Raw genomic sequence first — 12,536 nt, forward strand, 5'->3', positions numbered from 1 at the left:
CCCCCCCCCCCCCCCCCCTCCCCCCTTAAAGCAAATTGATTATTCTTTTCATCGAGTAATTTTCTGGTCAGATTCTACAATTGTTCTTTGCTGGCTTAAAAAAGCTCCATATCTTCTCAGAATTTTTGAATTTAATAGAATAATTGATATTCAATCTTTGGGTGATCAAGTTCAATGGAAACATGTCCGATCTGAAGACAATCCGACCGATGCTCTGTCCAGAGGTCGATTGCCATTTAAATTCGTGCAAAATGATGTTTGGTTTACTGGTCCAAAATGGTTAAGTTTGAATGAAGTTGATTGACCATCAGAAATTGAACTATCATTAACTGACTTACCTGGACTTAAAGAACATACTTGTTTACTTAATATTGCTAATGATGACGACACTTCAGAAAATATACACTCTCATTTTTCAAAATTTTACCGTTTCATTAGAGTAGTGGCGCGAATTATGCGTTGGAAAAACCTAAAATCAGATCGAAATAAGTTATTATCAGTCGACAAAATTCGATCGGCTGAGCTTAAAATATGCGCAATGATTCAACACGAAAGATTTCTCAAAGAGATTATAAATCGTTGTCGACTAACATTTCTGCTAAAGGTTCAAGTATAATCTTCCATAAGGGCACTCCGTTTGATCAATTACATCCATTCATCAATGAAATAGGTATCCTTCGCGTAGGTGAGCGATTGAAAAGGTAAAATCTTCCTTATAATCAAATACACCGATATTATTGCCCAATAAACACCCAGTAACAGACATAATTATTCGACAATTTGTTAGAATATGTTCAATCATCACCTCTTACGAGTATGTGTGAGCGCGACACTGTGCGTCGCGCAGGCTTCGATCGAGCGTAAGCTCGACACTTGTAACCGACTTTTTGTACGACCACATGTCACAGAATAAATCGCTCTTATAATAAAAGTCTACCCACTACTTATTATCCTGTGCTACACTTCAATACAATTTCATCAAGTCAATTTACATGGAGGAATTCAAAATACTCTCTAAGCTATTCGTCAAAAATTTTTCATTCTCAATGGAAAAGATCAAGTTATAAATATTATATTCACCACTATATCGATTGTATTCGGCAAAATCCTAAAAAACTTTATGCTCAAATAGCAGATTTACCAGAAAGTCGAGTCCAGGAATCACCAATTTTTTGTCACACAGAAGTCGATTTTTTGGTCCGATCATGATTAAAGAGAAAAATGAAAGAAATAAAACTTTCATTAAAACTTATGGGTGTGTTTTTATTTGCGTGGTTTCAAAAGTTGTTCATATCGAATTAGCTACTGACTAATCAACAGACGGTTTTCTCGTTGCATTTCGACGATTCGGCTGAGCACATGTATTCGGATAATGAGTCTAACTTCGTTGGTGCTAATCGAGAATTACGCAAATTTTACGAGTTTTTAAATAATTCCGAGTCTAAAGAAGAACTCAATAATTATGTTACTTCTAAAAGAATTGAGTGTCATTTTAATCCGCCGTTATCAACACATTTTGGAGGAATTTAGGAAGCGGCTGTTATAAAACTTTAAACATCACTTAAAGCGTGTATTAAAAGATCAAAAGCTTACATATGAGCAACTTGAAACACTTTTAATTTAAATAGAAGCAATGTTAAATTTAAAGCCGTTATATACTCTGTCACCTGATCCTAATGATTCTCTAGCAATAACGATCGCGGGCGTCCATTAAATACCTTACCTGAGAAATCCTGTCTTTCAGTTTCTGACAACCGGCACTCAACTCTCAATTTCCTTTCAAAGGTGAAGCAAGACTTTTAGAATAAATGTCACAAGGCATGAATCTAACGCTAAATTTGGAATATTGAAAGTCGGATCAGTTGTGTAATGATTTATCGATCATTTATTTTATAAATGCCCTAGCAAGTAATATGCGTCACAAGTAGCGTACAGAATGGTACATCTCTTACGTTCAGATAAGAACGTAGCAGTATGAATGAACACACGAACAGGCGAGCGTGCCACAGTATGAGTGTTCACACGCATAGGCAAGCGCAACGCTGTATGAGTGCTCGCACGTATGAGCGGTCGCGGCACTGTATGAGTGAGCGCACAGATTAATAAGTGTTGTATGAAATTTACGTACGAAATTAAACGTATAATGACACGCCCGTAAAAGTATGACTACAATGGAAATTATTGAAGGGCATGACTTTGTGTCGACCAACATGTACATAACAGGTCTCAGACACAACAATTAAGCAATATAATTCGGCGAATTACTAAAAATAACTGATATGCGCTTTCCTCTGCTTTTCAGTAAGCAAGGGGTGAAAGCATATTGAAAACATGTTGACGAATGAGTATGAAAAACTGAACAGTATATAAGCTGGGCAAAAGTCAAGCTCGAGAGCAGATCGGATATTACAGTTGAGCACGGCAGAGCTATGCCAGAGGATCAGTCAGACAAATTGTAACGATTAACGAGGGCGAAGCTCCGTGCGAAAGTAATTTATGTTTACCAACTAAAAAGTTCAAGTTTTGTATGTGAATTGAAGTGCAGTGAGAATAATTCATCTCCAAAAATCTGCTAGCTGTTGAAGCTAGAGGATCAAAAAGTACTGCAGAGCAGCAGGCCTTGGGCCTATCAACTCATTGAAGTACAGCTTTCAACTCTACAGCAGCCGCCTACACGAAACAAAGTACCAACGCCGTTAAAAGAACTCTAGTACATAAGCAGTAAGCCAAGAAATATTTGTCAAGCAGAGAACTTTAAATTCGTAAATAAATCAATGTGTGCATTTCAAAAGTAATGAATGTTGTAATCTTATTTGTAAACCCTCTCCCTGTACACTACGCTGAGAGCATTGAGAGACAACAGTAAGTTCATTTATTTAACGAAGTAATTGGGCCAGAAAAGGGCCCATTACAGTTGTTATTTTGATGGACGATATAAATGATTGTATAAAATGGTCGCTGGGAAAGATCATCGAGGAATTTCCAGGGGTGACGGCATCGCACGAGTGGCTTCAGTGAAGACAGCGAATGGCGTATTTAAACGCAACATTACGAAACTTTGTAACCTCCTGATTTTTCAAAAAACAACGTGATATCCTCGTGGACCTTGGAACAATCAGCGTAGATTACATGACTTTCCACGAAGATTTCAGGCCGATTCACGTGGATAGCGTAGGTAACGCGCATTTTCCCTCGCGGATTTTTCAGCTATGCACGCGGGTCGGCCTGAAATCCTCGTGGAAAGTTGTGTAATCTACGCTGATTGTTCCAAGGTTCACGAGGATAACGCGCACTATCCTCGTAGATTCCATGCACTTTTCTCGCGATTTCCTCGCAATTTTCTCGCAGAATCAATGACCGAGTGCATGGATTCTACGTTCCTGATCGACGTGGAATTCCAGGCAACATTTTTCAACTGGATAGTACGAATAGAAAGACTGTAGGAACGAAGGACAAGAAATATAAATATTCTTAACAGTGAGGAGCTTTATTATTTGAGACTAGCTCGTCTCGGAGGTTGCCGCTGAACTGAACTTAACGATTAATTAGTTTTATCGCCTGGCGACGATAAAACAATAGATGAACATTTTAGCAGTTCAATTACTTAATTATACATGTAAGACTGCGGTGAAGTGAGTCGCCACATCACCCCCCTACGCAGTATATAACACAGTAATTAACAAGTGTTGAAAATAACAAAAAAACAAGTAACAAGTATTAACGACAAATATTAAATATCAAAATGAACATGTCGGTTAGTTCGGTTGTTGATCGAAGACGACAACTGCGAGGCACAGGAAACGGCCGAAGTAGTGTCAAGGTCTGGATTGTCCACAGAAATTGAATACACGTCGTCGCCCAACACGTAGGCAGGTTTCAAGCGATCGATTGACACGGTGACAGCTTTTCCACGAATGCTGAGCTTGAAAATTTTCTCTGTGCGTTCTAACACCTTCCAAGGGCCGGTAAAAGGTGTGTTCACCAAAGCTTTCGAAATCTTGTCGTCGCGCAAGAAGACGTAATCGCAGTCACGCAAATCTTGAAAAACGAATACGCGAGGCTTGCAATGCCTGGAGGCTGGTACCGGTTGCAAACGGTGAAATATTGCACGAAGACGATGTAGTAAACTCGCTGGATCCGTGATGTGAGCAGGAGTCGAAGTTTTTAGCATCTCACCGGGTAGGCGCAGCGTCTCACCGTAAACCATTTCGCTTGCAGTCGACGAGATGTCCTCTTTGAAAGCTGAGCGAATACCAAGCAGCACGAGAGGAAGAGCTTCGAGCCAATTTTCGTGTTGATGGGCCAGGAGCGAAGCTTTCAAGTGTAGATGAAAAACCTCGACAATCCCGTTGCTCTGTGGATGCCAACTACTGGTATGACGAAGCTGAATGCCGAGATGTTTAGCGACATCTGTGAACAGGTGAGAAGTGAACTGGCGACTCCGCCATAAAACTTCGCCATAAAACATAAAACGCCATAAAACATAAAACTTGTGGTGGCTGCGACTTCTCAAAAATAAAGAGACGAGCGATATTATAAGGTCAACGGGCCAATGCACGAGCACATCAATCATTGACTCCAGCAAGACTCTCAATTTTGTCAACTTTGCCTATTGGAAGTATTACTTGGACGTTTTTTAAAATATTTTTCCAATACGTAACAGTGACATAATACAGAGAAATTCGTCATATAATTAATAAAAATTCTTAATTGAGTCGTCTGAAGAGATACTCTTCGTACATTTGGATTTTTAACTTAATTGAACATAAATTTTAAACATTTATTACCCCTATGGAAATTCATCGCCACTTTAATTCTTCAAAACTCTTACAAAATCTTTAAAAGTCTGAATAGGTCTTAAAAATTCTTATACACTGAAAAAAATTCAAGGCTATTATACTCCCGCTTGGTTACGAAATGTAACGTGGTGTGGTTGCGCTATCGCCCGAGATGTCGGTATCGTTTTCATCCCAACCGGAAGGATTTCGCGCCCAAAACAAAAACAAAATTCGGCCATCTAAGAAAGATTCCGCGAGACGACGAACATTGAAAAAATAGTATAGCGGGGCATATTGTACTTCAGATGTGTAGGTGCGAATCCTACCCAAAATTGAGTTGCATTACACCAATACAGTTATTAATTCTCCCCGCACTACATAGGGGCTTTATACGACTTGAGTGAGAACTAAACACACGCAAATTTTTTTCCGTGTAATTCTGAAGTCACAAACTACCTTTTACCTCCCACGGGACACCAGCACCTGTATTAACAAGAAGACCACCCCATTGGAGTAAATCCATGACCCGGAGTTAGGGTGGTCTCCTTGTTAGTGTAAAGACTAGAAGTACGAATTCAATACGCCGTAATAAAGAAATTTAAGTCTAATAACCAATTTTTTTTCTTAATTTGGAAAAGTCTTAATTAGTTGGTTTCTATCTATGACAGTAATTAAATCAAATATATTCTGACAACTATTTATAACACAACTGAAATTTTCTTGGTTCAAACTATGATTACAACCAAAACATTACTATAGAAGTATTCAAAAACGTGGTAATACTTTTTTTCAAAAGATTAGGGGAGTGCAAGTATGACAGTCTTATCCTCATAATTTGAGTCTACCTCCAAATTTTTTTTTTTCTCATTTCGGAAAGCAAATTGCGATTGAACTACTACTTATCTATGATAGTAATGAAATCCAACCATAAAAACACTAAGTTTAAAAAAATAATTTAATAGAGTGCGACGGACAGCCTACCCCGGGTGGGTAATTCAGCTCGACTGCCGAGCACTTTATTTATGGGGGCCCGGTTTACCTGACTCGAGTCCCAGAGGGGATATTGGGCCCGTCACCAGCACGGGCGAGCCGTGAGCCCGTTCACTCACCTTCCTTCGCTTAGGCTTCTGATACCTGAAATTCTCAAATAGGTCAAGCGAAATGAATTGACACGCGTTCCTTTACGATTAATTGATTTATCTTTATTTAAGGCCCACGAGGGCAAACGATAACAAATAATACGCGAATTACAATCTTCGGCTTACGATACGGCCCTGTGGCCGCTTACGCACGCGTTGGGCACTTTCCGATGGCCCACGAGGGCCGAGACTTGCTCGCACGTTACTATCGGCCCAGTGTCGTCGCTACGACACTGGGCCGATAGTATCTTTACATAAGACATGCGAAGTTCTTGCTCGCGAGTAGTGTAAAAAATACTTTTATGCAATAGTATGACGAAAAATGTCTTTTTTCGCACACTTTTTAGTGCGCAAAAAGCGTTTTTGGACACTTGTGTGCGGTAAAATGCCTCGTTTCGACACTGGTGTGCGGTAAAATGCCTCATTTTGGACACGGGTGTGCGGTAAAACGCCTCATTTAAATGAAAGTATTTTTCGTTTCCTATTGCATAAAATTTTGTATGCAACACGTGCCCAGCTTTTTGCGCACGGTGTGCGCAAAAAACACCCACTCGTGCCGGCATGGCCGGCACTCGTGTTTTTTTACGCACACTCGTGCCCAAAAACGCCTTTTGGGCACTTGTTACATAAATAACTATTAATTGAATTTATACCTAGAGCACCGATCGCACCACCCGGGAGGATAATCTTGCGTAAAAACGAAGACTTCCTCAGGGATAGTCATCCGAGACCGCATTTATATCTAGAGCACTGATCGTGCCATCCGGAAGGATAATCTTACGAAAAAACGAGGACTTCCTCGGGGAAAGTCATCGCCGAGTCTAGACTGCGACCTGAGGCTCTGAGTGGGCCACCCTGGTTGATAGTCAAAATCTCCACCTAGCTGTTCATTTTTTTGCACATTTTCACACAAAAATCTGTTGTAATCTGTTGTAATAAAAGATAAAAAAATTTTTCCTTACGAAAATAACTCGTCGATATAATCTTGGTAGATGTGCTTCTCGATGTATATTGACTATATAATAGTGGACGCTGTGTTCCACGTGCTTGAAGCTATTAGAAAGTAAAAAACGAGAGATAATATTCACTAGCTACGTGACAAAGTGCAGCATGAGTCATCAAAAATCCCATAAGATCAGAAAGTTTTAAAAAACCCTGCGTAATTCCACATACTCGTATGTATTACAATACACGTGGAGATGTAGGCCACGCCCATACTAAGCTTGGACACATTTTTCAATTGCTACCGAATTTATCGTAAGCCTAACTGTATTGTAGTAGTTTATTTATTGGCCTCACCGTTAGATACATAGCCAACTGTATTGGTAGTAGTATAGTAGGTTTATTGTCTTTAACCAACTAAGAGTATACAGACATAGTTTACATAGATTAATTGATAGATACATGAAATTGCCCATATGTAATAGGCGTCTCTCTAGTGCCTACTGATGCCTTTAAATATGAAATTTGAGAAACAGAAAAACATAAATTCAAATATGAAAGTATAGAAAGTTTTACAATCAAAAATTAAAACAAGAACATATACCGATATATGCTAACATGATAAATGTTTAAGCTATATACAAACTAATAGCTACCTGATAAAAATGATCTAGAGTTGTATTTAAATATTCGTTATATATTTATATCTAGTTGGTCTATAAATTTACTTATTATTAAAATGATATTGTTTTCCATTTCGGCCAAGAAGGCACGAATTGAGTAGGAACCGTATAGAAGAATTTTTCTTATTTCCTTTAGCATTATTTTCCTGGGTGAATTATACAGCAAAAATCGGATGGGACAATTCCCTACTTGTGTAGACTGCTGTTTAACGAGGAGTGATTGCTTCTTATTCTATTGATGGAGTCAAATTTGTAGAACCACGGATCAGTTGCTCCTTCATTGTAAAAACGATTGAAATATTCACATCCTTTCAATCGTCCTGAGAGTTTGAGATTATTATTGTGTTTTTCTTTGATATCTTGTTTGAACCTGGAGACTAAGTCAGTATGAGGAATTGGCACATTCATGAGTTTCCCTTCTTTGGCTGCGGTCTTAGCTGAAATATCGGCCTGTTCGTTCCCATAAATGCCCACATGAGACGGGATCCAAATGAGCTTAATGTCCTTCCTTTTATCTGAGCTTCAATAATCTTGAATTTAAGCTTGAGTGAGATCGCAGTGTGTGGGTTACTCAAGGTCACCAGCACACTTTGAGAGTCCGTAAAAATTCTGAAGTTGCTTTTATCTGATTTCATTATTTCCTCAACCGCTGTAGTAACAGCCAGGCATTTTGCAGTAAAGATCGATGAGTCGTTGGGCAATTTGTAAGCAAGTGTAAACAAGTTTTCACTCCACATCGAAAAACCTACCTGAAATCGGCTTTCTTCTCGGATTTTTGAGCCGTCAGTATAAATGTGTGAAAAAGTTAAGATCGTACGAACTTACCTGTAAGTGAAGTGCGATCGTAATTATACGAAAGCTTCGCTCGAACAGATTATACACATATACATGTAGTTCCTTCGATGATCGCTAGATGATACAACGTCCATATGAGATAAATTTGAAAACTTGGCTATGGTGTAAGCAGCCCAGCATAAATCTTGCGACTAGCCTATCTTTGCCTATCTGTCCTTTTGATATAAAGGATATAGCGCACCTGTCTGTGTTCAGACTAGAATAAGATTTACCTTGATTAAATCTATCCATTAGAAAAAGAATAACTTCATTAGGCCTGGGGTCGAACACATCGATACCCTTATTCTCACAAAAGGTTTTCCACGCTCTCAAACTAGACTTATAGTGTTTAGTAGTAGATTTACCAATAGACGCCTGCATAATAGATACTGCTTCGTCTGTTATTCCATCTCTCTAGAGCGCTATCCTGATACAATCGCTGCTATCAAATGTAGGTCGCGGGCTCTCGGGTGGTGTCTGTCCCTGCACAATAATGAAAGGAGATTAATGTTTGGGTAAAAAATAATGGGTTTGCTTTCTATCATTTTTGCAAACAGAGGGTACCATGGTTGATTCGTCCATTTTGGTACCACCAGTATACCGTGTGACCCTTCCATCCTAATTTTCTCGAGAGTTTTTGCGATCAAAACGAATGGAGGAAAAGCATAAAAGTAAATACTGACTCACGAAACCGAAAAAGCGTCTACTTGCGCTGCTTCGCCATCCGGGAAGCGCGCAAAATAGCTAGGTGTTACACTTTTTATTTGCCTTGGAGGCAAAAATATCTATTTGTGGCTGGCCCAGTTTTTCCACTATTGCGGAGAAAGCGCTATCTGCAAGGGTCCACTCAGAGTCTTGGTTACATAGCCTAGAGAGTCTATCTGCATCTGTGTTCAACTTTGAGGGTATGTACGAAGCTTTTAAGAGTATTTTCCTGGCTTCCGCCCATTGCCAAATCCGTCTGGCTAATGAGTTGAGTTTTTCAAAACGTACACCCCCATCCTATTTACGTATGCTATGGCCGTACAATTATAATTATCGATAATTATCGATCCTAAGGAGAATCGAGCAATTATAAGCACCGTTAATCGGTAACGCTTCAAGCGCATATTTCACCGCTAATAATTCTTTGAAATTTATGTGCTCACGGAGTTCTTGCATTGTCCAAAGTCCGCAAGCTTCTGCCGCGTCAGCTTAGCCCCCAAACCGACATCCGACGCGTCTGTAAATATGGTAAGCTCGAAAGCTTCGGATCGAAAATTTCTTTTTGCGAGTGGGAGGCTTTCGATCCACCATTCAATATCTGTTTTAATACTTTTTGACATGAGCATTTTTCGGCTATATATTCCCTTCGCAATATTTAGAGCAATTGTTTTCTCTCTTTCCATGACTTTGATATATATCCAGCCGTACTGAACTGCAACGCACGCAGCAACTAGTTTGCCTATTATTTTGGCCATATCATGGATAGTGCAGGCTATTTTATTATGTATGGCACGTAACGAAGACAACAATTTCTCTTTCTTTTTGTTTGTTAGTTCTAAGGTACCGTTTACTGAGTCTATTATTACCCCTAGAAACTTGACTTTATTGCTTGGTACTTTACACAATTTTTCAAAATTGACCAGGAAACCTAAACTCTGGAAAAGTTTAATAGCTTTTTCTGCATGTGCTGCGCATGCCTGTTCAGAATTTCCAATACACAAATAATCATCTAAGTAAATCACAGACAGAAGACCCGAGGATCGTAAAGAGATGACTATCGGTTTTAGAATCTTTGTAAAAACGTATGGGCTTGTGCTGAGACCAAACGGGAGGCAGACGAACTTATAATAGTTACCCTCAAATTTGAACATTAAGTATTTTTGATATTTCTCATGAACCGGCACAGTAAGATACGCATCTTTAAGGTCTATCGATAGTATCAAATCACCCGGAGCTATAAGCTTAGTTGCTAATTTCAAATCCTCGATCTTAAAATGCTCGATCTGTACAAATTTGTTTGATTTCTTGAGGTTCAATATAAACCTTTGCGACCCATCTGGTTTCTCGACCGTAAAAAAAGTTGACAAGAACTGCCCCTTCTCGCTCTTACATTGTACAACAGCTTGTTTTTTAACCAGATCTAACACCGCTTTCTTTACAATTTTTCTGGTGCTATCATCCTTGATCGACCTACTCTCAAAAAACTTTTGCTTCGGTCGAGAAACGAATGGAATCTTATAACCACGAATTGAGTTTAATACGAAACTATTATTAGTTAATTTTGCCCATTGTTCGTAAAATTGTTTAAGCCTGCCCCCTACTGGGACACTTACATTATCAATTAATTGTTCTGGTTCTTCCAATTGTTAAACCTCTGGTATGGTTTCATCTTGTTGTTGAATCTCTGGTTGAACCCTTGGTTGTATCTTTTGAAATAAAGCTTTTGTCGGGCCTGTCCTGTGGTAGGTGTATTGGAATTGCCCTGATAGTTCGATAGTGGCCTTCTGTCGAACGGGCGCTTTCCGTTTCCCTGGGGCTTGGTATAAGTCGAAGCAGATTGCTTTTTAGATTCGAATATGCTTTCAGCTTCTTTGAACTTCTTCATTTCAGATTCGAGGTTGGATCCAAATGATGAAGAGTCTGGCTTTGTTTGCTTCAAAAAATCTCGAGTTTTCTTTGAATCTATAAGCGGGATAATGCAAGCTCTTCTTGATTGAGTTTGGCTGTATAGCGCCTCTGTCAGTAGTTTGGCAACATCAGAGATAAGTTCCACAAAGGTATTAGCATCAACTCCCTCGGAGAGACCAGCATTAATTATTGCGAGACCTGCCCCTAAGGCGGTAAGCGCTGAGGCCAATAATTTCTGAGTATCATATTTGTACTCATCCTTTTTCAAGGTTTTTTCTTTTAGTTGGGATATCAGCTGTCGATTGAGTTCAGGCGCCTTAAATTCCTCGGGTACTTCATACTTTCCGACGAGTTTTTCTTTCTCTTCCAACACCAAGCGGTAATAGTATTTTAGGTTATTGAGAAGCTTCTCATGGATGTCTACTTTAATAGCGCTCGACTTGCCTGGATCATCCACCAAGACTGCTTGCATCTCCTTCGACAGTTCCGCGCTTGAACCGGCCGACTTATTCTCCTTGTCCGAAGATCCATCTCCATTTTCTATTAGGAAGATACACAATAATTAGTATGACTGCAATTCCGCTATAATAACGAAAAAACGGCGCAAGGCCAATATGTCGCTAGGACCAGGTAATTTATTATTTCGATAGCTTGGCTCGAGGCCTATACGTCGCAAGGACTGTCTGCTCTTTCGCTGCGTTTATGCGTTTCATGGCCTTTATGCGTCGTGCGCATGACACCAACAAGAACGCGGAGGTTCTTCTCAGAAAAGCGTACTGGCGAGGAAAAACACACGCATCTGACTCTGTGGCGCATAGGCCGGTATGCCGCTAGGGCCGCCTTATTGCAACGGCAGTTTTAACAAAGAATCACGATAACGTGCCACCTTTCATTTACGATGCGAGATTAATAACACTGTACACCCACGTGCGGTGTATGTACGTCCTCTTCTACTTACTCTGTCTCTTCTGCCTAGGACGCTCATCCTCGTCACAGGTCCCGGTCGGTGATGTTGCGCCACTCGAGTCCGAAGAAGAGTCAGAATCCGATGACTCCTCGCTCCTACTTGATTTGCGCTTGCGTTTCTCTTCCTCTCTCGGTTCTTGCTCGAATACTTTACTCAGATCTCCTATAATGGCCTGCATCTCCTCACCCATCTTCTTCACTGCCTTGAACTTCTTGTTTAATTCGGGAACGTTCATTGTTTAGGTGATAATCGCACACGATGTGCATCCAGAAACGAAAAAATGTATGAGCGTGGAGTGGGGACGGACACGGAGGCAAGCCTCCACGCCCCCACCATAGCCAAGTTTTCAAATTTTTTTTTTTTTTAGTTGATTACGGCCCAGCTTTCTGCTACTAGGCTAATTGGCCAACCTCACCGTTCTACCTACCGGTGGGTCTTGCGTGTATATGTAAGTGTGTGTGTTAGTGTATTAGCGTGTACCTATAGTCGATTTGGTTGCGCCTCCCATACCACTGAGGTTACGCTTTGATAATGGTGTGACCCCCAACACCAGAGACCGCAGTTGAAGTGCACCGGCTTT

The 12,536-nt window shown here is 40.1% G+C and overlaps 1 protein-coding gene across 1 annotated transcript; it reads right to left on the reverse strand.

Annotated features, from left to right (window-relative positions):
- Positions 1–8,790: 8,790 nt before the first annotated feature.
- On the reverse strand, positions 8,791–12,191 carry LOC106658489. The gene is made up of 4 exons (XM_014380489.1): positions 11,948–12,191; positions 10,734–11,529; positions 9,948–10,551; positions 8,791–8,859 (listed from the first exon to the last, which is right to left on the reverse strand). Exons 1-4 carry the CDS (start codon positions 12,189–12,191, stop codon positions 8,791–8,793), a joined length of 1,713 nt encoding a protein of 570 aa, XP_014235975.1.
- Positions 12,192–12,536: the final 345 nt, after the last annotated feature.

This window comes from Trichogramma pretiosum, unplaced genomic scaffold, assembly GCF_000599845.2.
Source record: "Trichogramma pretiosum strain Unisexual culture from Peru unplaced genomic scaffold, Tpre_2.0 scaffold28, whole genome shotgun sequence".
NCBI classification, from domain to species: Eukaryota; Metazoa; Arthropoda; class Insecta; order Hymenoptera; family Trichogrammatidae; genus Trichogramma; species Trichogramma pretiosum.

Bases quoted from the DNA above. Each gene is read 5' to 3' on its own strand.
- LOC106658489 (XM_014380489.1), bottom strand. From the start codon at position 12,191: ATGAACGTTCCCGAATTAAACAAGAAGTTCAAGGCAGTGAAGAAGATG. The intron at 11,530-11,947 runs GTAAGTAGAAGA...TCTTCCTAATAG, and splicing joins TCCTAGGCAGAAGAGACAGA to AAAATGGAGATGGATCTTCG. The intron at 10,552-10,733 runs GTTTAACAATTG...TTTTGAGAGTAG, and splicing joins AAGATGAAACCATACCAGAG to GTCGATCAAGGATGATAGCA.